This window comes from Alosa sapidissima, chromosome 5 (genome assembly GCF_018492685.1).
Source record: "Alosa sapidissima isolate fAloSap1 chromosome 5, fAloSap1.pri, whole genome shotgun sequence".
Classification (NCBI taxonomy): Eukaryota; Metazoa; Chordata; class Actinopteri; order Clupeiformes; family Clupeidae; genus Alosa; species Alosa sapidissima.
In genome coordinates this window covers 26,718,281-26,745,747 of record NC_055961.1, presented here as the reverse complement: position 1 = coordinate 26,745,747, position 27,467 = coordinate 26,718,281, and the positions used below count along the sequence as shown (strand labels likewise).

Sequence of the window (27,467 nt, the reverse complement as noted above, 5' to 3'; positions counted from 1 at the left end):
AGTTCGGAATTTTCTTGAAATTTGTTTTTTTGGTAATTAATATTTTCAAACATTTTCCACACGCACTTTGTAGATAACAGACTTGGAAGTTTGATTTTCATATTTACTTTGCAGCTTGTATTCCTTCTCCCTGACCACCCAAAGTCACTATAGGGGCCACAAACAAATCAAGACAAAAGTACCCTGTGGCTAAGAGACCATTTCTGTGCCCCCTCGGCTGGGTGTGGGGCAACCTTCGGACAGATAGCTTGACCCATCACCATAGGACCCCGTAGAGAGGACGACAAGCCACGCTTCACCCCTGCGATGGGGCATTGGGTCACAACAGCGAGGGGGCTTTTGGGGACTCCTCCGACTGGCAAATCGGGCCTTAATCTCTCTGACTGGGAAAGAACGAGCTCCGCTGTCTCCTCCTGGGAGAGACTAGAGGCCGAGGACCTGCCTGGCCGCGCTCGGATCCCCCTGGGGTGGGTGTGTGAGTGAGCAAGTGAGCGAGTATGTGTATGAGTCGCTGATGGTGCCCCCCTCTCGCCCCTCACAAAGGGGGTAATGGAGCAGGACTGGTTCACAGTGAGAAAATGCACACTTCCATCCCCGAAATACATCACAGCCGTTGCCTTGGGGACCAATTCCAGGCCTGACCTAAAAAAAAAAGCAAAACAAATTTCCTCTTTTTTTTCACAAGGCCACTGTGTTGCTGGCAGTGGTCTCCTGATTGTGCCCCTCTCAGATCTACTTCAGTCATTTGTGCCCTCGACAAGGGCTGACATTTCAAGTGGCGCTCCAGCCTCCTGACAGCATAAAGCCACTGCCTTTCAAGAATAACCAGCACACACAAATCAATAAATAATCACTTCTGCTCTGCCATGTGCTTCTCAACAACTGCAGCCATCTCTGCTCTGAGATTCACCTCTGATCTGTGATAGAAAGAGTAGAATGAGAGAGCTCTACATATTGAAAGAGACAAATAGATAGAGGATGGTTACTTAAGCACAGTTTTAAGTATGGTGCTCGAGCCATGAGAAAAGAGGATGGGGAGTGTGTGTGTGTGTGTGGGGGGCTGTAGTTCTGCTTCAGTGGGTCACAATGCACCATTGCGTTGTTGCGCCTCCATCCCCCCTCATTCACCCCACCCCACCCCTCAAAATCCAGCGCAGACACCCACATCCTGGGCCTGGCTCACACCTTTGTACCCTCCAATCTCCCTCTCTCTTTCTGTCTCTCCGTCTCTCCTCCCCCCATCTCTTTGTATGTCCAGCTGGCTGCTCCACAAAGGCTCCTCCAGCTTGGGACTACCGAGGCAGCCGCGTTCCCCAGACACTTTGTCCCGCTGCTTTTCCCACTCCCCTGGGAGGGGTTTCTCTTAAGCTAGATGAAAATGAAGAAGGGTCAGTGGAGAAAAAGAGAGAGGAGGAAATCTGACAGATACGCACGCTGATCAAAACATGACCTGATAAACACAAGATAACACAGATGAAGCAACGCAAAGTGAAGGCAATTGTGGATAGATATTTAGATCAGTGAGAAACACTGCAAAGAACCATATAACTCAAGATATCAAAACATGCCACTGGTTGAAAGATAGACTTCACAAGTGGATGGGTATGATTCAAGGCCTGACAAGCACCACTTGATGACAAAACCATCACTCTGTGATGAAATGTCCAATGAGTTATAAAGGTATAATACCACACAACTTAGCTCACTATGATCACAAGCAGAACGCATGAAATTCCAGCACACCCATTTATAGCCCTTACTTCATCTGATTCAGATTCAGGCCGGCTCCACCCCAGCTCTCAGCCAGCCCGTGTGAAAACCACGCTCGATCGGCCCGTCGAGTTCCCCTCTCCGCGCTACTCTGTATGGGGACGCGGGCCGGAACTAATAGGATTGGATCTGATTCATTAGGCTCTCTTTCATCGCCCTGGTTGGAATTTCACCGCACGTCGCAGGTCCCACTGGGTTCGCCCCAGCTTTTGACAAGGGCCTCCGCAAGAACCGGGCCAGGATCGTCTGAGCTTGTGTAATTGAGCCCGAAAATAGTGGGCTCACCTCTCCCTCCGCCGCATACCGCCTTGCCCCGAATAAGTCTGTCGCCTCGGAAAATGAAGGAACAGCTCTGAGGGCCCTTGAGGGGGTGTTTTCCCAAGCAGACACAGCACAGGGCCATTTGGGACTGGAGAAATTGCATCTGAAGTATTGCACCACGCCGGATATCCTCGACTGCTGTGAATCTGAGGCCCTGGGTGTTTTCCCATTCCTCTACAGCTAAAGTGTGATATCAGATAAAGGCAACTTGAGTGGATAAAACAACACCTATTCAGTGACTGAGGTGTCCAACATAAACTTACTCTGGAAGAGAGGAGGGAGAGTTCCTGCTGAAGGGTTTACAACACTCAGAGAAAAAAGAAAACATTGCCAGCTCAGAAGATTCTAGAAACAAATTATACACACAATAAAATATATATACTGTACTACTAATAACAGGAGGAAAAGTATAAGATCTTAAACAAAGATTTCTTACGGGCCATCAGTGTGAATTCTATATTCCTTTTTAAGCTACAAATAACATTATCATAATACATCTACTAGAGTTTGGAATTAATGTCTTTGCTGCATCCTTGTTACATACATGCTGGCACTGTCAAGTTAACTTTCAATGATAGGTTTCATAACACTTTTCTTTGAAAAACTCATAAATTACTAAAAAATCATAAGTTATTTTCAACTGCCACATCAGTCAATTCTGTTTAGGCCTAACAACTACCGGGATCAGACAGTCTTTGCTGTGGATCATCAAAAAGGATCTGTGATGGCGTCTGAGGAATTTAAGTGCCAGGGCACCCAGAGCTTGCATCTGTTGTCATTTTGTCAACAAGACACATTGACCATTCGAAAGAACATCTGAAAATATGTAATAATAGGCAAGACCTCTAAGATGGAGATTGTGTTACGTTTATGATTTTTCACCATAATGGCATAATATACACAATTCACTTCAGCTATAAAAACAAGAATGTTTATTACAAAAGCTCAGAATCCCCTTAACAAATTCTTAAATATACAAAACTAGGAGTCCAACCTTCCAAACACAACTCAAACAAAAACATAGGATAGAAAAAACGATGGTTGAGAGTACACTTGTTGAAGCATCTTATCTCCAGCCGGGCACATCCTAAGTGAAGTCCAGTATTCCGTGCCAAGTTGGCATGACGCTCCTCTTGCTAGTGGGTTCTCAGGGGCTTGGCATAGACCGGCTCCAGAAAATGCAGGGGCAACAACATGAAGAGCGCTGCCAAGAACACCAAACTGACCAGGGACAACAGCACGTAGCGCCCAATGAAGAGTTGGTCCACAATCTGTAATGCAAGACAAACGAGGAATCCTGATTATTCACAGAATGTACTCTCCAGTTTCTCTCCATGCAGCGTAAACAGAACACTGTCTTTGATATTACTGAAGGTCTCCCCCAGCCTGAATAATAAGCCTGACCCATATTTCACTCCATTATGCAGTTCCTCCGTTTCTCCAGAGGATGTCAGCAGAGTTCCTTTCAGTACACAACATACACGGGGTTCTTATTGTTTTTGGTTCCAAGGACCCCTTTTGGGGGAGAAAATATTCCGAGGACCCCCTCATAACCGTAACAATTAAGCATTTGTCATTTGTATTCTCTAAAGTTGTGGACAGGTCCACTATCCCATGATTTTTTGGCAGATGTGCAACTTCGTCTTTTATCAGTCTTGGATTTTGTATCACTTGACAACATGGACTGACTCAAACATTTCTACACATTCATCAGCTAGCTGGCTAACAAATAAGCCAAGCTAAGCAGTAGTAGGAATGGTTCTTCATGACCTAAGTGAAGTTAAATGTGGGTAGGAGCAAATAGACACAATTTGCTTGTTTTATGGGTGAAAAGGGGCATCATCTGTAGATATAAATTTTTAAAATGATAAAACTCTTATTTCAAGAGCAAAATTTTTTGCGAACCCTTTCGCTATGGGCCGCGGACCCCACTTCGAGAACCACTGCACTACATAACATGTAGATGTGGCAGATGCTTTGCCATTCAAAAGAATCAGAACTAGGTTGCACAGTTTGCAAAATCTGACATTTTTTCAGACATACACAGGAAAGGCGTCAAATTCCTTGTACTATAGGTAGGGGATTTCCCACAGTGGGCGATTAACAATCAAGGCTATTTACATTGCACAGCATGATGTGAGTTCCAGCACTGATACTGAGGGACTGGTGGGGATTTGTAGCTGTGACAAAAGATTTAACAGCCAATATATGCCAAATGACACCTGTTAAACAAAAGTTTATAGAGTGACTGCTCAGCAATATCAAAGGTTTACATAACCAGAAATCTACATTTCCCATTGGGGAAAAGCCCATAGATTTTGAATAGTGCTTTGATTTTGGGACTATTACCCCACATCCCCTTTTTCCTTCCCCCTCTCTTTCTCTTTCTCTCTCATGCATATTCTCAACCTCTTGCTCACACCCACACAGAGTGATGAGAGAGAAGAATAATAAGCACATCACCAATCCCCTTTTGGCCCTAGCCTGGCTGTGGCCTGTGGGACCCAGATCATATAAGAGCCCCTCGTATACGACCTGGCCATTACAGGCCACGACAACACTGCTGTGGCCTGAATATATGGCTGCGATGTGTGAAGGGTGGGTGGGAGGCTACTGTCTCCAGTGGATGCTGTGTTCTCTCGTTTAACGCATCTCACTTTCTAATTTGCCAATTAGGCAGCTAGCAAAGCGCAGAGCTGGGGCCATGTTTTATTAATGTGGCATTGAGCGTGCAGCGCAGGGCCCCTGTTTGGAGCCCGCCTAATTGGCACTGTGATATTATGCCTTTGTATAGAAGCGAGAGGTTGGTGGTGGTAGCTTACATGCCACACAGCTAGCTATCCAAAGAATGGAATATCTGCCATAGGCAATCTGCAAGTCAAATTGCATACAAGGTCGGAAACTGTGAGAGGTAGCCATTTACTTTGTATGCAGATAGTCAACAATGTATCAACAGTGTATTAGTGTTTTTAGGTTGAATGATAATAATCAAAACAAATCCACAATTCATTCAAGGCAACCTGTCTTGTTATTTCCTAAATGCTTTTTTTTGGCCAATTTCAAATACAGGTGTTGTGCATGGTTCAATCTCCATGTTACACAGAGTTAGATGGTTAAAGTTCAGCTTTGTTTCAAAGACCCTCATAATCAAGTGTGATCTGGCCAGTTGCATAGTCATTTAAACACTTCCATATACCCTGCACAAATTATTCAGAGAGAAAATGTAATCATCACAGGTTTCACTACACACTACAGCTCTGGAAAAAAAAAGAGACCACTGCACATTTTTCTGATGTCATCCTATGGTTGCTGACTGAGTTGACATTCATTTTTGCAATGGTCTATTAATTTTGAATGTGACCTACAACTCATTCAAATGTCACTCAGCAATGTAGGATGACATCAGAAAAATGTGCAGTGGACTCTTAACTTTTTCAGAGCTGTATATTCCATTGGACTTATAAAATATGTTTGTTTGTGGACAAGGGCACAAGCTTGTTGTCTAAACACAACTATTTTACAGCCAAATCATTTTGAAAAGATACCAGCCCAAAGGGTATCAGACCGTTTTCCCAGCCAAAATTCAATCTCTCTAGTTTGTTGTAGATGTTTTCCAGCAAACGGTTTAGGTCGGTTAATTTTGATAGTAGCCTACCCCGGGTTTGTGGGTCAGCTATATTACCTGAACTTCCTTGACAGGAGAAGGAATCTCGGAGGCGCGAGGGAACAACAGCAGAATCAGGGTTATGATGAGAGCCAGGAGAAGAACAGGGACGATACCTAATCTTCAGAATAAAAACGATTAGATTAGTGATTTTTAGAATTAAATGAGTGTCCACGGTAATGGATTATCACCAGGCCTCACAATAACAAGATTCTACTGGAAAATGTAATGTTTTGTAGACGGGCAATCTTACTTCGCTGAGCCAGTTGTTCTTGATAGAAGTATGCTCACGGCGCTAGCCACAATCCACACAAGAGCAATAAGGAAAACTCCTGTACCCACTCCTAAAAACATTCCAGTCATGATGATAGTACCTTTGCCGATCCGACACGATTAGTTTCAGTCTGGAGGCTGGTTATAGCTTAAGGAGCACGGTGAGAGAACATGTAAACTTAGATAAGCTAAGAAGACTAGGTTTAATCAATTTAAAGCCAAGTTAGTTCACTTCAGCTCATTCAGTCCACATAACGTTACTGACTAGTTCTAGCTATAGCATCGACACGTTACTGTCGCAGACTATGATTTGATCACCGATGGTGCATTTGGTGGAACGCATTACTCTAGTTCTACCTAACGTTGGAGTTATGAAGTACCGTTAACGTTAGGCTATAATGTTAAATTACAATAACAAGAACCATAACAAGCAACGTTGACGTCGTCCACGTTACCGTTATAACGCAGCCTAATCATGTTAAGTAAACGATATCAGGGTGCACACATACTATATGGTAAAATAAGTCGTACGTATTAGCTTCTCACTTCTCAGCTACAAAGATTCTTCTTATTCGTAAGCTAACCGTAACGTTAACAGTCTTTGGATAGGGAGCTAGCTAACATTAGTTAATGTAGCATTGGCTAGTTGCTAGCTAGGATAGCAAGCTTGACTCACTCACTGGCGGTTTCAAGCGGTTTGCTTATAAGTTAACAGTTAGCCAGACAAGACAGCATCTTACACGCCATGTAAATAACTTCTGCTTCGTTGAATGTACCGACAAAATAACAACGGCTCAGGCAATGATCATCATCAATGATTCATACTATGAAGTCCTGAAGTCAACGTTACTTTGGCAACAGCAAAGCCAACCTGAAATGGCTGTGCATTATGGGAGATGTAGTTATTAAGCTGGCGTCGTGTTCCCAGCTTCATTCGCTTTTGAAATGAAGGAGGGTTGAATTAAATGAGAATAGTTATTATGAATAGTGTAGGCAAATTGTTGTTGTTATTATTATTGTTGTTAGCATTATTATAATTATTATTGTCAATCCAGATCTATTTGAGAAATTGTTTGGTCTACACTAACAAATCGAATTTAGACTATTTTGTAGTCTAATTACTATACTACTAGCCTATCTAAATCTGAGTATGTCGCATTATTTTCTTTTAATAATCTGCTACAGTCTACTAGGCTACTGTAGAATGTAGGTTACAATTTACACCGACAGGGGGCCAGCGGGTGCCGTGCTTCTTGATGGAGATGCGCAAGGCCTGTGGTGTATGGTATGCCACTGGAAACAGAACAGTGGAGGTGTAGGCAAGGGGTACCGCGAGGCAGAAGGGGGGGATGGTAGGAGGGGTCTTACATGGCAGACGTCACTGGTTGTGTAGGGGAGTATAGGCTGTGTTGTCAGCCTAGTGTCAGTCTGATGAAGATTGGCATTCAGGTAAGCTGTCATTCATTTTCAATGTCAGAGCATAGACCAGGCTAGCACTTCAGCGTCTTTTTTTCTTCGGTCTCATTACAAAAGGCAGGACATTATTCATACAGACAGGGCCATGGTAGGGAGAGAGTGAAGGGGGATATCGAGAGAGAGGGAGAGAGAGGGAGAGAGAGAGAAGGGGTGGGAGGAGGGAGAGAATGAGTGAGCAAGAGGGAGGGAGGAAGACAGGAGAGAGGAAAAAGAGAAGGGATACAATTTTCTGGAGGTGGAGAGACTATTGGATTATTTTATCGTGTTGCTGCGTTTGGATTTGTAAAATATTATGGTAATTCGGCCGGAATTCTTGTAATTCCTTTAAAATGGCACACCGGTGTTTGCCATTTTACGCAACACAGCGAGGGCACTTGTAATCTCTTCTGCTACATTTAGTGGAGAGGAATGCATTAGTGAATTTGCTATCTTAAATTGAAATTAATTAACTAATTAATAAATTACATTTCTGAGGTATAAATTATTGATTTGTTCATTATTTTCGTGTGATCTACTGAGAATCGAACTGTTATGCATTTTAAAGGATAAAAATGGGCAGTTGCATACCGTTTTGTTTAATTTCACATCGGTGCATCGGCGACTGTTCAAGAGATTACACTTTCCTTGAGCTCTTTTTTCGTACAGGAACGTAAGGATCAGCAATAGACAGGTTCTAGTCAACTGATCGTGAAGTTATTTAAGGCACAGTGTTCCAAAGGACAACAGTCCACAGTAAAAAAAGGCCTGACTTTTAGGCTGCAGAAAAGACAACCGTACCGTTGCATTTGCTTTGATCTGATGTAGTGGGATTTACTTTGTGCTTAGATTAGCCTACCTGCAAACTTTTCAGACTGTTGGCTATGTCATGACAAACATCCGGTTCGGCAAGAGCACAGTTGGAATTGTGAAGTTTTGCATACATTAGTCATATTAACGTTTTCACTGTATTTGTTGTTTTCACTCTAAAGTTTATGATACATTGTGGCTTTAAAATCCTAAGTTAAGCATGTATATTTTTTTGCTAAAGAAACGTATTGTTCTGATTGTGCTGACTTCAGAATATAGCCAAATACTCACTATGACAATTGCGCAAAGTGGAGTTCAGTGCAATGCTCATCGAAGACTTGTAAAACTTCATGCGAGACATCCTTTAGATAATAGCTGCCCTTGGCACATTTTGCTCAAACATTTAGAAGAATTTGGCTTTGGCTCATATTATCTTTAAGTCAAAAATTGCAGTTGTATGATTTTTGTGTTACTGCAGGCGGTTTTAAGAAATAAAGTTTGCATTGTATATAGTAGTTTCACATGTCTGATTTAGTGGGGTGTGGCATACAAAAACATTGTGCAAGCTTTGCAGAACCTGCTTATGTTTTTTAGAATCTGCTTATGTAAATAGGTTTATAGGAGCTGCTAATAATATAGGTTACACCTATATATTGTTTAATTAAGCCAAGGTGATTTTTTTCCATAACCAATATTAAACATTTTATGGAACAATTAGGCAGTTTTCTCTTCATTCTCTTAGACAACCTACTATTAAAACATGCCAGTGTGTGGTGAACTATCAGTGTGTAATGGTCGTTGTCTGATAGACACGAGTGGTTGGATAGTGGCAATTTAAATGTTGAAATCCCTGCTGGGATCTTAATTGATGATTTGTGTCATGGGACAACCAGCCTAGGGGCAAACATTGCCAACACAAAATATTCAGACATTATTTGCATATTCTGATTCCCCATGTTAGCAGTAAATTACGTTATGAGGAGCAATTTTGTGAGAACTGCAGCTTTTCCAGTCTAATCACTAAAAGAGTGATTCCGGCTCTCTCAAATGAAGGAAATAAAACACAAAAAGAGCATATGTTACCAGCCAATTGAAGCATTTATGTATGGACATAAAGCTATTCGGAAAATTGGAGCTATCTTACTGTCATTTGCTCAAACCGAATCCAATGTTTAGAGCACAACATTCTGTAGATATCATTAAGATTTGTTGGTCTTGTTTGTCAGGCAATGCTTTATTGTCAGACTCCACAGTGCCTTAATATATCCCTCCTAGCTGGGTAAAGGGAAGTATCATATCAGTATAATTTCTAAGGCCTATGTCTTGATGGACCTAATTCTAAGCATGTCTGCAAGGGTTTGAATCAGTATCTTATTCTTTTTCTTCCTCAAAGTTGCTCTTTTTAAATTGTGCTTGCTATCCTTGGGCCGTTGAGGTACGTCTGACCTCTGCGAAGAAAGGTAATGGCACACCTTTAAGCCCAGTTGATCCCAATGACTCTCTGAGGAACAGAGACCTGCTATTGCCATTGGACAATTCCACCTTCCAACGACATCCCCATGCTTGCTGCTGCCCCGCTCAGGCGCTTAGTCGCTTGGCATAGCAGGCGGGTTTGCCTCCGGGGACCCACAGCGTGAGGCAGATTTGCTTGATTTATGCCCCTAGAAGAATTTTTGAAAGCAATATGCCTTCTTTCACAGCCATCACACCGCAGCCCAAGCCAAGTGTTTGGGGTATTAAGCTATATGTGATAGCAGTTATAAAATATGGTGCTAAATATACCTGAAAACATTGGTGAAACTGCATAACAAAAATGTTATTTATAACACTGACAGTGGGTAGAGTGTAACACATGGCACATAATGTTGTCAAACAGTTCACCACCAATTTGAATGTCAAAGGATTTAAAGCGATGTTAAGTAGTGAAGAACAGTAGTTGATGTTATTTTTCAAACTGTAAAACATTATCACACCTTTTTGTTTTGTGGCATAAACAAACAAACAAAGCGAACAAGCAAACTAAATCTATTTTACACCCAAACATCTATTTAGATGCAAGCATCTTGATTTCCAAATGCTGGCCTGATTGATTTTCATAGTTGTTTAGGTGAAGAAGTCATCCTGAATTAGATTTAGCATATGGTCCCATATTAGACTTATTATTACACATACAGTATTTACCACTGTGTCAGAATAATACTAGCATTGACTACAGTCGTCAAAAGAGATGGCCAAACTATCCTCATACTAGATGTTTCTTGCTTTTTTAAAATGGCAGTTTCTTATCATGCAGGTCAAGATCAATATAAGTGTTATTATGAATGGTGGTCCATTCTTCTATATTTTAGCATCTCCTCGGTCAATCTCCTTAGTCATTCTCAGGAAGGTGTAATGGCCAAAAAAAAAAGTTTTTCACTGTCAAGGCATCGCTCACGTGTTTGTGGTGCTATTCACAGATGGAGAAGAATGCTCTTCATTGCTAATGTTGCTGAGATGCCTGTGCCAAAGCTATCACCTCGTGACTGGTGACGTGGGCAGGGGTATATATAGCCTGTAGCACACAACCCATCGTCGTCTAAGGTCATTCTCATTCTGGCCAAATAAACTTCCAAGAACTTCCAACGACAGCCACATGCAAGCTTCGCTCATTATTCTAGTTATTTTTTCTTGGTTCCAAATTACTGGAGCCATTCAACAGAAGATTGATATAGAGAAGCACTCTAAGTGGTAATGAAATTACTTGGCAGAGTCTATCATGTGAGTTGTACGTGATAGCCTATATAGTGTGTTAAATGTAGACCCTCATCTACAGTATGCTAGTGCAACTGTGACCTTAATGGCTGACTAGAGCCATGTTCTGTATCATCAAGATGCAGTATTGTGTAACTGGTAGTGCCAAATCACTTAGAGCATCACTGGAGCATGGGGCAATTAATGTTTCAGGATTTCACTCAACGTGCCACATTAAGATGACACCATCATGAAAGTATGAATCCTCTTTTGACTGTTGAGCAGGTTCTATAGATTTATATAAGTAAGTATAAGTATGTATATATACTCTTTTGATCCCGTGAGGGAAATTTGGTCTCTGCATTTATCCCAATCCGTGAATTAGTGAAACACACAGTGAACAAACAGTGAGGTGAAGCACACACTAATCCCGGCGCAGTGAGCTGCTTGCAACAGCGGCGCTCGGGGAGCAGTGAGGGGTTAGGTGCCTTGCTCAAGGGCACTTCAGCCGCGCCTACTGGTCGGGGTTCGAACCGGCAACCCTCCGGTTACAAGTCCGAAGCGCTAACCAGTGGGCCACGGCTGCCCACACTATATATCTATATTTGCACTTCATTGTATGGACTGTGCACTGTCCTTGAACACTTAGAAAGTATTTGCAAAGCATTGTGCTGAAAGGAAAGCAGAATAGCCATTGAAATGAGAAGACCCCCAGCTATTCATGTAACCTTTCGGTACAGACATGAACTTGTCCCAGGGTCTTGTCAGATGAGATGATGATGGACAGCACCTCCAGCAGCTCCGCAGGGAGCACTGGTGCTGGGCCTACTGGTTGTACTCTGGGCTGTGCTGGACAGTAGGCATATGGCTGTGAGTTATGGCTGCTGAAAGAGCCCATTACATTATATTATCCCAGTGCAGGTCCTCCTCACTGCTCAGCCTGGCAGAGCAAAAGTGATTAGGGGGCAGCGCAGCGGATAGCTGACACAGTGGTCCCAGTGCATCTCCAAGTCACTGCCTGCCCGCGGCTGGAGATCAGCATATTATCAAATGAGAGAAATGATAGCTGGTGAGCCGTCACCGACCTGGGATGAGCAATAGAGCCAGGTTCAGTCGGCATCGCTGTGGCATGCCCTATTGGTTATGCACCAAAGCAAGTAAGAACACTGTCGGTGGGGCTTTAGATTTGCCAGCCGTTGGCTACCTGTGTTTTGCTCATACCTGCAGGCACAGCTCAGCTCAACTCATCTACTTTACAGACTAAATGTGCAGTTCTTAAACTCCCATTTTTTCCACACTGCCAGAAACTTGCTGGCAGAAGCCATTTAGTCTGGCAGAGCCAAATTAGCATTAACAGCTCCTTAGCCCACAAGGTAGTCAGTGCAGAGTAGGATAGACACTATGCTTCAGGGTGTATGTGTATGGAGTGCTTCCTGATAATGGGTGACACCTTATAAGCTCATCTGCTGTGTCCTCGCCATCCTTCTGTACCAAACAATGAGTTCACCAATAAGCTGTATAACATTTAATTAATACTTTCTACAATCAATTTTTGTCGTGGATGTGTAGCTAAAACCTAATATAGCCAGATGTACTAAACATCTTAAAACTTTACTTCCAAAATAAATGTGAAATGTACCACAGTGGTAAAGATTTTATTATTATTTTATGATGATTCATATTTAGATATATGAACATGTCATAAGCATATTGTAAAACAGGCTGCATTGAACAGCAGGCAGTTCCAGGCTCCAAGTTTGCAACGATGGGTGAATGGTTGAACAGCTGGAGTGTGGAGATCCAGCGTGTGACAGATGCTGATTCTGGACTAAAGAAGCCAGATTGGAGCTCTATGGGCCGTTGACTGGCAGGAATGAGGAGAGATGTAGCACACAGCAGCATCAGCAGTATCAGCAGCAGCAGCAGCACTGGGAAAATAAGACAGGCTGGGAACTAAACACACAACTCCACACTACGCCCAAACACTTGATTTGCCTATGTTAACCAACACTCAACCAACACTAATCAAAGCATGGCACTGGCACAACAGGAAGTTCATACAGCGACGGGGCTTGTACCTGTACACTGAACCTTCAGCCACGTCACCGGTCGCAGAGTGACGGCTTTGACAGAGGATTCTCAGAAGTGCATGGGGCACAAAGTCTTACTTATCCCTGAATAGTAGCTTATGATAGCTACTGTCACAGTGGCAGTCAGTAGAACACAGACAAGTGGAGAGTACATTCACATCCCATAAAAGCATGATATAAAAATATAAATCCTTGTAAATCTAGGTGAAGTGGAAGTGCACTTTATTTTCAACGCAATACATGAGTTCTATTTTACAAGGCTTTTGCCCCAGAAAATATTAAGGAGTGCCTTTCATCCTAGCAATATAAAGCATTAAGGCATGCTAGCCGCAGGGATACCGTAAAGCCCTTGGCTTTCCTTGGCTTTGGCTTATTAGATGATTTAGTGACCTGCTGCAGCCAAAACCTTTGAAATACCAGCATGGATTCAGCACTACTTATGCAGAGTCTTTCTCTCTGTGTGCCGTGAATGTGTATGAAGTGTATGCTCACACACTTAAAATTTGATTAAAATCATGTTTCAGTTTGTGAAGAGTAAAATCAATACTAAAGTACTTTGTAATTGAAACATTGTAGCCAGTCAACCAAGATCTACCAATAGTAGCCACTGGTTAAAACATCAAATTAAAAGGTAAATTGGTTGTGAGTTTAAATCCTGGCTGAAGCTAACAAACTGCTCAGAAGTTGTTGTCTAATAGTCAACGTATTCTGGATTATCCAAATGATTGACAGCTTTCATCTGTCTTTCATGGTTTTGTTTTATCTCTTTGAATTCCTTTGGCTTAGTGCAGTAAGTGGAATTATATCCTTGTTATTAGCAGTGGCCTCTAATACAACTGTTGCGAGTCACAGTTGGTTAAGTAGTTTGTGTGTGCTGTAAATTCAGATCAGCCTTTTTCTAAAGTAAAAGATGCATATTTAAACCCAATACTGCAAGTTTTAGATTTGCAAAATGTAGTTGACTTGCTTTTTTGTCGCCTTTGGTTTTGTCATGTTATAGATAGAGAGATGTCACAGGACAATGCGTAATGTATTCTGACATTTTTAAACTATCAATTGGCAAGAATGTCCTTTTAAAAGGATATATGTAGATTATATCAGCCAAGGAAGTCTAACAATGATGTATACAAAATGAAACAGAACAATGAAATGGAAATGTTCAGTTTTGGTTACTGTTGCTGCTCTCCAAAAGGATGTGTGAAACTTTGTCTATACAGCGTCTGTTTTGGTAATTAGATGAATCATGATGTCTTGATCTTCTTTTCTTTGCATATTTAGTCTCGGACAGGCTAGGCTGCAACAGCAGATAATCTGAAGAGCTATCTCAAGACCCGCTTCCACACAGTGTAACTCGCCAGATAAAACCCAAGACAGTCTAAACATCAGTTCACTTAAAATGTCATTGCCTTTAAAAAACCAGGGCAGGTATGATGAAGACGTTCCAGGAATGAGCATGTGCCAAAATGGAATGCTAGCTGTGTTATCAGGAGTAAAACAGCCCTCTGCACCTCCATCCCCTTTTCATTTTGTCCTTCAGAATAGAGTTGTTGACAGCACTGTGCTAAAAGTAAAATGTAAACAGCTGTCACTAGTCAGGCGAAATGTAGATACAAAGAATATGGATGGCTGCCATGTCCAGACCAAGACGAGGACGGTTCGAAAGGGAAACAGAGCTGTTGGCCAGGGTATGCGTGGTCTTTACCAGACTGATGTTATTCCCAGTTGGAAGGCCTTTATTTGACTGCATTTATAACCGAGGTGAAAGATAAGAAAAAGACATGTCATCAGGCGTCACTGATCGCTTGGGTCTCAGCTCCCCACAGACGAGCAGGGATGTTCAGCACTGTGGCCAGGGTATTTATAAACAGCTGTAGACATTTAATATAGCCAATCACACCACACGTCTCAACTTTCAGCGATGTTTAAAGACACTACATCCTCCGTATGCAAAAAAAAGAGTACATATCACTGCACGCAGAGCCGGCGAGTTGTGGAAAGGGTTAACCATTTCCTCCCCGGTCTATAGGAAGCATGGAAAAGAGGGTAAAGGTCACGGTGACTTCAGAAACCGAAGGGGAATTCCTCACTGCCTTGAGAAGCTCACTGTCCCAGCTGAGCTCCGTAGAATGTGCCTACGATCCCATCACAAAAGCAGAAGTTTGCTGGATCTTGACATCTCTGGCTCTGTGTGCTGTGCTTCAAAGCCGAAGTGTTATCTATTTCCAACTTGGCTTTTGTAAAGGAAGGGAGTTCTTCAAAGAGAGGGAGTCAGGGGTGTTTGTATTATTTTTTCTCGCTGGCCTCCCTTATTGTTGGACAGTTGGAGATCTGTGTGCGCGGTGTGGAGCACCAGGCTGCCCTACGAGACGCAGCTGGAGTGGAGAGCCTGATGAAAAATGAAAGCCCCCCCCTCTCCAAACCACCCACTCACACATAGACTTCAACACACTTACACACACACACACACACACACACACACACACACACACACACGCACACACACACACAAACTCTCTTTCTCTCTCACTCACTTGATGACCTACACACACACACACATTCATACAGACACTATCTCCTCTCACACACACACACACACACACACACACACACACATACAGACTCTGTCACTTAAGCACATGCACACACACACACACACACATACACACTCACTCACTCACTCACTCCCCCGTCCCCATACCCATGGTTCATTCCTTAAGTCCCTGGACAGGAAGCCCGGTGAGCAGCCGCTGTCTGGTTTGGGAGCGAGGCTTGTGCTGGCCGCGGTCCAGCTCACCCTGGTGTTCTGCTCCGAGTGGAAAAGCGCGTGAGCTGGAAGAGAGCTCTGAAGGGGCCGAATTAAAGCTAAGGGCCGACTCAAATAGAACAAATGACTTCTCAAATCACAAAACGCATCCACACATGCATTCACAGTGTGCCCAGACTAGGCAATAAATTGAGGATATCCTAAAGTCATAAAGCATATTCAATCTGTTCTGGCTCAAGACATAGACATGTCGCCGGCTCAAAAAAACAGATGAACCAGATTTATTTTCTTTATTATTTTCTTTCAGGTGGTGTTTTGTCATTGTTACAAATCTTGTAGACAGATCAAATGGCATTGAGACAAGAAAGCCTTTGTCAGAAATGATGCTTTTAAATAGGGAGGAAGTGGTTAAGTTCTACCAGCTTTTCATGCGGAATATTTTTAGCGTGAAATTCCTTTTCCTGTTTGGATTCTGCTTACAAAGAGGAAACAGGAATGAAGCTCTATAACAGAAAAGTGTCACCATTAAAATAAGGAGAGCATGTGTGCTTTTGTGTGTGTGTGTGTGTGTGTGTGTGTGTGTGTGTGTGTGTGTGTGTGTGTGTGTGTGTGTGTGTGTGTATGTGTGTGTGTGTGTGTGTGTGTTGCATTGCATTGCGGGCCCTGTGTTGTGTCTAGCCCAGCTTGGTCAGCTGTGCAGTGGTTTAATGTGGAGTTTAAAGCCCCTCCTGACGCCAAGTTGGGTCCAGTTACCCCAGTGGGAGTACCTGCCATTGTCCTCTAAATCCCTCCTAATTCCCAAGAATTCAGCCATCTTGGCCTTTAAGTGCAGCGCTTGTGCCATGGAGAATCTATTAATCGTACCGTTTCATTCCTTCCTCTTTTTCCCTTTCAGAGGAAGTGATTGAACATGTTAGGGAGAGCTGTCCATGCACCCTGTCAGAAAATCTCCATTCCTCTCTACTGCTGTCTGATAGACGGTTTTCTTCCTTATGATGTGTTAATTCACATGTAAAATAAATAGAGGAGGAATACATTTCTCTCCAGTTCTTTGTCCAGCCAGACCTCTCTCTCAGTTGATGTATTGTGTTGTGGTACAAAAAGTTAACCGTGGCAGCTTGTGGATACATTCATCAAGTACAGGTCAGTGCACACATCCTAGCTTCAGGACAGGATGAATCCAAAAACTGCTGAAAAAAGGATCCACTCATTCAGTTTTCTCCTTTTTTGTGTGTTTTTTATTTGCGCTTGGACCACGTTTTGACAGCGTTTCAAGCATATCCGAGGGTCAAAAGTATCTCTTAGCACAAACAAAGGAGAAAAATGATTGTGCGGACTCTTTGTTTAAGGAGACTATAGGTACTTCTCTTTCTTGTGTCTCCATTACACTACTATCTTTACTACTTTTTTGAAGAGATTAAATGTGCATATGAATCAGCTCGCTGTCGTCATAGTAACATGAAGTATGAAAACCTCAGAGCAGCTGTTGTTATCATAGAGTTTGAACCGCCGGGGGGCTGTGCTTGCAAAGCACTATGGGACATCAGCTGTGCAAACTCCCACTGGTTTCCAGATAATGTCAGTTAACCTTCCAGGATGTCTGATAAGTCTAATTGTTTTGTTTTGATTAGCCAAGTACTGTATGTTAAAGATCCGTTACATATGGGGAAAAAAGCAATAAACAACTTTGTACATAAAGTAATAATAAAGTAATTAAGAAAGTAGGCCTAATTATGATGAATTAAAAATGTGATGCAGGTTTACTATATATTAGGGCAAAACATGTTTTACAATGAATCTAAACAACAAGTCATAATTAATAACAGTAATGCCTATAAGTGTGGTAGTCTACTGTCTCCTGCAGTTGTCTCCAGTATATGCAGTCCTCAGGCTTCAGTTTTTGATGGCGTGCCCGTGATTCATTAGACTGGTAACCTAATGTGATATATGTGGTGTGTGTGTGTGTGTGTGTGTGTTTGCTAGTGAGTGTGTGTTTATGTATGATGCTTATGATGTTTGTGTGTGTAGGTAGGTAGGTCTCTCCCATCGTTGCCCACTCACTCCAATCCTCCTTGGAGCAGCAGGCCTGGTGTGTGTGTGTGTGTGTGTGTGTGTGTATGTGTGTATGTGTGTGTGTGTGTGTGTGTGTGTGTGTGTGTGTGTGTGTGTGTGTGTTGAGAGGGCTAGGCGCCCAGGCGGCAGGGCCAGATGTGCTGCTCTGCTGCCTGAAGAATGCTAATGCTTCCTGTGTGGTTTTGGTGAGTAAAGGCGGTGATTAGTCCGCCAGGCCCCCGGAGGGAGCTGCTCTGCTCCACTCCGTCCTAATTCACTTTGACGTCAACAGGAAGGTTACCTGGGTCTCCAGGGGCCAGGAGGAAAGGACTGGGGATGGTAAAAGAGTGGGTGGTAAGGAAAAGGGGGGGGGGGGGGGGGGCTTCAACTGTGGGGCTTGGGGGAGATTATGGGAAGCAGCGGGAGGTGTGATGAGGGACCAACACGACCCTGAGGAAACAGGAGATATGCTCCCTGAGAAGAGAGAGAGAGAAGGAGAGAAAGTAATAGAGAGAGAGAGAGAGAGAGAGAGAGAGAGAGAGAGAGACGCATCCTCATCCTTCCACCTTTGCTGGAGATTGGGGGTATGGGACTTGCAGACACCATGGCGCCCCCTCCTAGTTCCCCCAGCACGCTCTTGAGAAGACGGACACAGAGAGAGCGAAAGAGGGAGAGAGACGGAGACACTCCTCCACCTCCTTTCACCTTTACTTTAAATCCCTGTCAAAGGGGAACCCGTAGACAACACTCCCTCCCTCCGTCCCTCCCTCCCAGTCTGGCTGTCTCTGTGTGCATGTTCCCCTCTGTGTGTTTAAGCCTCCCACTGAGTCAGGGCCAGGCTTACCGTGTGTACCTGGGCCCTCAGCGCGAGCACACCGACAGAACACTACACCCTTGTTCTCTACAGTCTGGGGTTAGGGAAGCCCAGCAGGATGACTGCTTCGAGAAGAAGAAGAAAAAACCATTAGAGTGAGAAAACAACACCTCCACCCCTAAAAATATCTTTGAAGAGCTGCATGTGGCCGCAAAGTTGATGTTATAACTCTGCAGCTACAAAGCGGGCACTTTGATTTCTCTCTTGTTTGAATACCAAAATTGAGACACACCCTCTTTGTAGTGATCCTAACCACAGTATTTACTGTGCATTGTTTCATTGGTGGAGTTTGTTTTAGAAGGTATGTGTATTATCTTAAATCCTTGGGGCACTTGAGGAAATGTGGGTTGAGTGAGAGCTGGCTGTTAAAGGGAAATTTCAGGGCCTATTGCAAAAAAGTGAGGACAATTGTAGTACGATTCTCATAATTTTTGTCCTTACCGAAATTTTTTGACCAAAAAAACATCTAAAAATAGGACCCAGGTTGAAATATGCCGGAGTTCCCCTTTGACCATCACATTGTTAGCACAGGAAGGGACAGAAGACATAATGGTCACATTTTAGCAGTGGAGGGGATATACGCGCTAACTGTCACATTTTAGCAGGGGAGGGAACGTAAGGAGCGGCAAGTCTCTTTAATTGAGTGTGAAAGCAGCTGGGCATTCTGAGCCATTTCCCCTGTCAGTGGCATGGAGCGAGTGTCTCTCTCGCTCTCCCCTCTTCCTCTCTTCTCCTCTCCTCTCATGTCTCTATTTCACCCCCTCCCCCTGTCTTTCTCCCTCTCCCCCTTCTTTCTCTGTCTCCCTCTCTCTCTTACTTGCTCTGCCATCACCCTTCCCCTGCCCCCCACCTTCTCCCTTCTCTCTCTCTCTCTCTCTCTCTCTCTCTCTCTCTCTGTGTCCTTGTGGCCCTAATCACACTCAGATTCGGCCTCTTACGGAGCCCTGCCGCGTATTGTTTTACACTTAATTTTGTTAGACCTAACGAGATTCCGCTAATTAAATCTCCTCCGGGCTGAAGAGCCCTTTTTCTCGTGATGGGTGAAATGATTGTTTGTAGATGTTTTGAAGCAAATAAACATTTTCCGTCGCGGTGCCAAGGGGCGGATAACAGTGTGAGACAGATCTCTAGTCCGATCGCTTTGCCATTGTCAACTGGCTTCACCAGTCATTACGTTTCCGTATCCAGCATGTTTTCATGCCATGTGTTTTTGCATGGCACGAGTGTAAGGGTGTATTGTGTTCTTGCATTGGTTAAAATGAGATGGATGGTTATATGAACTTTGGGAGCGCCTGGTGTGGCTGTTCCATTGTATAGATGGGGAAATTAGTGTTTTTGAGGGGGGGGGGCCCTCCCCCAAACAAAAAAATTAGTGTTTTTGTGTTTGGCATTTGCCCACTGCCATTGTGGTGGCCCCTCAGGAGGCTCTCTTAAACTATTGTGGGACCCGACCTTCTGTTTCCCGCCCTGGTCTCCGGGCACACGGTGCCAACTTGGCCCCTGATGACCTCTGTTGCTATCGAGCAAGGGCCTCACCTCGGTCTCTTTACCCCTTCATTGGGTTTTGGGAAAGGTGCCCAAGCGCTCGCAGAGGGCACAGACGAAACACAGCCATATATCAGGTTTCTGCCACCTGTTGCCCGGCTTTAGGAGAGGGGGCAGGTCCACTGAGATGCCCTGGCATCAGCCACTGCCAACAAGCCACGCTGTCAGGGGCAAGCGGAATCTTCCGCTTTGAATTATCTTATTCCTCCAAAGGCAATATATCACTGCCTAACGCTGATATGTAAAACCAATGTTTTTAGGAAGTGTTTATTACTCAAAGGAGAGCAAACAACTAGAAGCATGCATTTAATGAATGCAAGTCGCTTGGCTCTGATTCTCATGTTCATATAATTAACATTAGTAATATTCAGACTTACAGCCACTTTATTTTACAGTTGTTGTAAAGTTGTATTTCTAAAGTGGAGAGATATTAAGTTGTTATGCCACTAAATGAGCTCACTGCACAGAGCGATTATATTACTGTTACAGAGATCATATTTTATGTCTGTTTCTTGAAGTGTAAAATTGAGTAAAAACCTCCTTTAACCTCTGTAGCCTTGCAGTCTAGAGTACCAAAGTGATATCACTTTCCCCCTGGCCACTGTGAATCATTTCTTGGTCAGTAGTTCTGTTGTTGTTCTGTTATCATATTCATCAAATCAGAGGCAAAACCTATTACATGAGTTGACTTGTCGTTTTGCAAGAATAGATGAAAACTATTTTCACAAACATCTGCACTTGTGATAAGTTAGTATATTATTTGTTTACATTATGAAGCACTGCTATAAAGTTAACATGTGGGTGGGGGAGGGGGTGTACAAAGGGTACTTAAAGGCACAAGACAGCAGGGGGTGAGAGAAGAATGAGCAACCCCCTATGCCAAAATGAAAGCTGAGACCAACATTAAACTCACATAAAATAGACTGGAAGACAATGCATAAAGAAATCTAATTAGCCATGCAAGAACACTAATATTCATTGTGATGAATATGAGAAGAAGCAAGAGAAGGGTTTGGATCATGTGATTGTTCCATAACAAATACCAGCAAACATTACAGATAGGCATTATAAAGCAGATCACTGCAGTGCTGCTAGTACCAATGGACATGGTATACACATAGACCGGACAGTTAAACAAACTGGATAAGTGGATGATTGACACTGATATCTGCTATGATTGCCTGTCAAATAGCTCTAAGATTAGCCTATGTGAAGAGAAAGTACAGTAAGCTTCAGAATGCAACGCTGCACAGGATCAAACATACACTGTCAACATTTAATGCTAGTTGTAATGTATGACGTAATGGTGCATTGCCCCACTCCTAGTACAAATCTTATGAAATTTACCTTTGGGGTTCAATAAGATAATGTAGCTATCTATTTATGTTAGTATCAATAAGATAATGTAGCTATCTATTTATGTTAGTATCAATAAGATAATGTAGCTATCTGGCAGATGGGTTAGCCCCTTGAGCCGTGGATCTGCCCAAGGTTTCTTCCTTGGTAAGGGAGTTTTTCCTTGCCCCTGTTGCTCTTGGGTGCTCCTTGTTGGTGCCCCCCCCCCCCCCCCCCAATCCCAATCCTCCCCCATCTTTCTTATGCAGCCCTTGCCACTTAATCTACTAAACCCCTCTTCTACTGCACTTTTTACCCCCCCCCCCGCCCCCCATAAATGCACAAATAGGCTGACACCAGACATAATTTCACTGCATTTCTTACATTCAGTAACTAATGTGACAATAAACTTCCTTGTATCCTTGTATCCTTATCCTTGTATGTTGTAGACATAACCACAAACTATATGGGCAGGTTCAAGTATTATCTCACTATCATTATAGATGGAATCAGAAATCCACCCTGTGATTTCGTCTTTCCTAGGGCTAGAGCTATGATCTATTAATTTTACATGATAGAGAAGGATGATCGGTCTCTGTGTACATACACAACAGGATATAAGACAGAGTGATAATTCAATAGCAGAATATACATTAATAAAGTAAAGCTTTATGCATCAAAATGTGATTCCTGAGTCTGAACATGTGTTGTGTGCTAACCAGTGCCTCAAAAATAATAATAATAATAAAATAAAAAAAATCAAATCAATTCAAACAGCGGCCTTGGCCATTATTATACTCGATATGAATACATTCTAATGATCTTGAAAATATTTCCGTTGCCTGTTAACGAGTCAGATACATACACATTACAGGTCTAACAACAGGAAATGGCGCTTCCATGCCCTTGCTATGCTGCCTTTAAGTTCACCTTCGAGCAGCTCATCTATTTTTGCCTTTTTCTTTGTTTCACACCCCGATTGCCTTCTACCCCCGACCTCCTCAGAGCTCACCTCAGCCTCTGCCATCATCGCTAGCTTTGCAGCTCCTCACTCAGTGTCTGTGCTTTAGCAGGCATGATTAAAATTATGTTGATTTAGCTTAGCTTGCCCCCCACCCCTCACCCACACCAGCACCACCATCTCAATGGAGGCTTATTAGTTTGAATATTTTTTTATTTATTCCCATTTCTTGGGGTCCCCGTCGGCATTTCCAATTACTCTCGCCGTTCGGCTGTAATTGCCTCCGTGCTAATGGCCGCCAGACAATCGTGCTAAATGAGGTGAGGGCGAGAGAGGCAGCGAGCTCGACTTCATTAAGAGCTAATGGGATTTTATTGGGGGGACCGAGGACCCGGCTCATCAAAAAAAGAAAATGGAAGGAAAACAAAACAGATGGAGGGAAAGAGCCCAAAAAACGAGCAATGCTAAAAAAGAGCTGCTCTTTTTTTTAAATGAGCATTAAGGACAAAACATCATTCCTCTGTCTCCATCGATGCTACAACTCCCTGACAATGAATGCACTGTTGTACTGTTACTATAATACCGTTGTGTAGTCATCAAAGATAAGAAGTGTCCAATCACATTTTTTTTGTGTTATGTCTGGTGCCATTTTAGTTGTCTGATGTTTTAATTTTAAGGATATGTACTTACATATTTGCAAGTCCCATAATGGGAAGATCACCATCTTCATGGACTGCTTAGCCACAGGGGATTAGAGGATTGTTACATATTCACACATCATAAATAGGTACCAAACTAGTATTTCATCTGGCAGATATTATCTACAGGAGAGATATTACAGTGCTTTAGACTTGTTAAAGAAAGATTGTCAAGTAAGAATTGTAGAATAGTTTAATATCAAACCATCAGCTGAAATAAAAAAGATAATAATAATAATAATAACAAATAAATAATAATAATGCCCTGTCCAATTAGGATATTTTGAAAAGACTGTGGAACAGGACCTAGGAAACTGGAGCCTTATATTAGCATATATAGTATAGTCTCTCTGAATCAGGTCCCTCTATTAGACGTGGTCTTTTATTGCTAGTTAAAGTCCAGCTTGTAAATCAAACATTGTTTCAGCCATTTCCCCTCATCAGTGTCATGTTTTAACACTGCTGTCAATTAGCTCCTGAAGCTGGGAATGTGGCTCACGCTAGAGTGTGTGTTATATGTCAACCATTTGTCAGAAACTAATAAATGTCTACTTGTCTTGTAAGACGTTTCATGTTTTAAACCACGACTAAAATGATCTCTCAGGGATTTGTGAATCACATATAACTCAATATCCCTAAGTGAAGTTTTTATTGGAGATAGTACACATAAAATTGAGTCTCAGACCTGGAACGTTTAGTTTAGAACTTGCATTAGCACTCTGTACCCATTTTAATTCCTGACCACCTAAACACCCCCCAGTATGCACCCACTCAAAACACCCCCCAGAATGCACACTCCAATACACAAACACACACACACACACACACACACACACACACACACACACACACACACACACACACACGCACACATAAACACAAGTGAGGTTCAGAGTATGTGGTTAGCCAGCTGTCATTGCCCACCCTTGCAGTAACTGTAGTAGGCTGTGGTTGCAGGCCAGCGTCTGAAGCCCCCAGTCCCCCCTCCTCCTGCCCCTGCCACCCCCGTTAACAGCTGTCCTGCAGCTGCCAGAGTCCCCCCGCTGGGGCCGAGTGGCGCAAACCTCTGGGGTGAGATCTGTGGTATGGCGGTCTCCTTGGCAACCAGCGGAGGGGCTTGTGTGCGCCGAGAACAATCCCGCCACTGAATTTCCCTGGCCTCCCCGCGCCTCGGCTCTCTGAGCTCAGCGCGCGGGAATGCCACGCTGTCCGAGCCCAGCGCAGGACACAGGGTAAGAGAGACAGAGAGGGAGAGAGAGAGAGAAAGAGAAAGAGAGGGAGAGAGAGAATAATTCACGCTAACAGTAGCTATAAAAGGAATAATGACAGAGAGAACAAGAGGGAGAGGGAAAAGAAGGATGAACAGAAAGAGAGAGAGAGAGAGAGAGAGAGAGAGAGAGAGATAGAGAGAGAGAGAGAGAGAGAGAAGGAAGATTTTTCTCCCAACAGTAGTTAAACAAGGAGAGAGAGATTGAGAGAGAGCAAGAGAGGGCACATCAGAGGAGAAAATGTGAATGCCATGCTTTCGTCCAGCTACCTTCCTAGCAAAAGTAAGGAAAGTCATAATGCCATAGAAGTCAAAGAGGATCAAGAGAAGGAACCCTCTAACAGTAGTCTCGAAAGGAATGACACTAAGGAACCCTCTAACAGTAGTCTCGAAAGGAATGACACTAAGGAACCCTCTAACAGTAGTCTCGAAAGGAATGACACTAAGGAACCCTCTAACAGTAGTCTCGAAAGGAATGACACTAACAGAGAAATATTAGGAAAGTGGTCACATGTTTCAATAGGTGTCACAAAATGGAATGGGTAGAAAGAAAGGAGTGAAAAGACAGCTCGAGAGAAAGATTGAGAAGGGAAGATAAAGTAATCATGGAAATGATGGCAGACAGAAGGAGAGATAAACTAATGGGGAGAAAACAGATTTGCCTTAAAATATTAAATAAAAGGATGTCGGAGAGAAACGGACAAAAAGTGTTTGGCCTTTACACAAGTAGTAGTCATGTTAGCCAGGGTCTGTGTGAGGCCCTCACCTACCCTGTGGCCCATGGGGATCCCTCTGGTGCAGGCCTTATCTCTAGGCTCCAGCAGTGGCACACACACACACACACACACACACACTCTCTCTTTTGCACACACACTCTCTCTCTCTCTCTTTTGCACTCACTCTCTCTCTCTCTCTATCTCTCTCTCTCTCTCTCTCTCTATCTCACACACGCACACACACAACCTTATGAGTCTGGAGAGCTCCATGTGAGGGACCCAGTCTCATTTCTTGTTCGCTCAAGTCACTTATGGCTTCATATCTTTGGCATTTTGTGACACATATTTCCTTTTCTTGTCTATTGTGTTCTCCATATTATGCCCATCACTTGTGAAAGTAATTTAGAGTGCAATGGGCTCTCTGGTGTTACAAAGTGAATAATTATTCCACACCGGAAAGTTAATTTTTTTACATCACTTTATACGCATCAAAAGTGCATGTGTGCATCATGAGTCCTACCGACTGTATTCACCAGTGCATGAGCACAAAAGACATCCTCTTCGAGGTACAGCTTCACTATGCGCCGGCTGTTGTGTGTGTTGCCTATTGTTATCTGGAAGGGCAAAGTATTTTTATAGTCACACGTTATACATGGCGCTACCACCCACAGCCCGTCTGTGCAAGCGCCACGTGCCAGATGCATCTAGATCTTTAGTGTCAATGGCACATATGCAATTGTGCTATCATCCTAGCTTAAATACGAGATATGCATCCAGTATATTGTATCAAAAGAATGGCATGTTTACATAGTTGGATTGATCGGTGTATAACAGTTGATGGACTGAGGTAGCCATGTTTTTTTGCTCTATGTATGTCCATTAACTGAAGTGAATCCAATGATGAGCCTACAAAAGCATTGACTATTTGAGCTTCAATAAACATGAATTTGTCGCTGAATCAAATCATACAAGTGAGGAGCAAGGAAAAAGAACACACTTTTGGAAGCTTGAGAATATTTTTTTTCTTAAATGGTAATGGAAATACATACTGAAGGGTGGTGGTGGGTGAGGGTGGTGGTTGCAATTTGGTTTCCATGGAAACAGAATTCCTGCGAAAAGGTCACACTCAGAGGCAGACTTGGAAAGGCACAAGAGGATTATTGGGGATTTAGCTGGGAATAAAATCATTTTTATTCACTTTTCATGTATTTTTGTCATATCTGAATAATGATAAAAGAAAGAAAGAAAGAGAAAAAAATCACTAGGAATGAATAGTGCAATTTACATTGCTGAAAGAGAAAAAAAAACAGCGCAGGCAGGCTCTTTATTATTATATATTTTTTTCATCCTTCCCTTTCTTTGAAGTCAAATTGAAAAGAGTGGTCGACAGTGCTGGTGCATAGCTTTGTGCACGTCGCTGATACGCACTCGTCCGCCTCCTCCCTCGCTCCCATCCTCTCCCTCTCCCTCCCTCTCAAGTCCGTTTAATTAAGTCCGTCTCACTGGTGAGGCTGACAGAAATAATTGAAGTAGGTTTGGATGCCATTTACTTGAAATACCTCCCATTTCTTTATTTATTTAACTGCTCAATCTTTTGACATTTCGGGGTGTCATCTACCTCTTCCTTGCCAGTTTGCAAATTTTAGAGATTTGACTTCATCTTTGGAGAGAGCAGAAATGGGCTATTTTAAAAATAAAGCCCCCCTCGGGTGCAAAGAACACTGATAGGCATTCTGCAAAAGTGTGATTCATAAACTACTACTTCAGGTACTAGTGCTGTATCTTAATTCTAACGCTATACGACAGTGATTTGGGTCAGGCTCTGGTCCGACATGCTCTGCCTAGCATTGCATATTCTGAACATAAAGCTGGAATAGAGGTAGTCATAACTCACTGTTCAGATCAATTATTAAATAATTTAGTCCTCTAAAATTGCGTCAAAATGTCAACAGCTCATAATGACTGCTATGTCTTGTGGTGCTAATGTATTGCATCAGTGTGTTGTTCCTTCTACAAATGACTCTCCAGTGTGCACCCTTTCATTTTTATATGTACTGGAGTCAGTCATTAAATGTTCAGAAGTGTGTAACCAGGTATATAATATTACAAAGTACTCTCATAAAATGTATAAACACCACCACAAAA

At 42.9% G+C, this 27,467-nt stretch overlaps 2 protein-coding genes across 2 annotated transcripts in view; one reads left to right on the top strand and one right to left on the bottom strand.

The window, feature by feature from the left end:
* Positions 1-3,006: 3,006 nt before the first annotated feature.
* On the bottom strand, positions 3,007-6,913 carry tmem218 (transmembrane protein 218). Its single transcript, XM_042091238.1, has 4 exons — positions 6,769-6,913; positions 6,009-6,176; positions 5,774-5,876; positions 3,007-3,362 (listed from the first exon to the last, which is right to left on the bottom strand). The coding sequence occupies exons 2-4, from the start codon at positions 6,116-6,118 to the stop codon at positions 3,228-3,230; spliced, it is 348 nt and encodes a 115-aa protein (XP_041947172.1). The 5' UTR covers positions 6,119-6,176; positions 6,769-6,913; the 3' UTR covers positions 3,007-3,227.
* A 474-nt stretch (positions 6,914-7,387) lies between these two features.
* Positions 7,388-27,467, top strand: part of LOC121709755 (homeobox protein PKNOX2-like) — a 61,530-nt gene continuing 41,450 nt past the window's right edge. The window contains exon 1 of the mRNA XM_042093359.1: positions 7,388-7,477. The gene's annotated coding sequence lies outside the window, so the exon portion shown is untranslated. The remainder of the gene's footprint in view (positions 7,478-27,467) is intronic.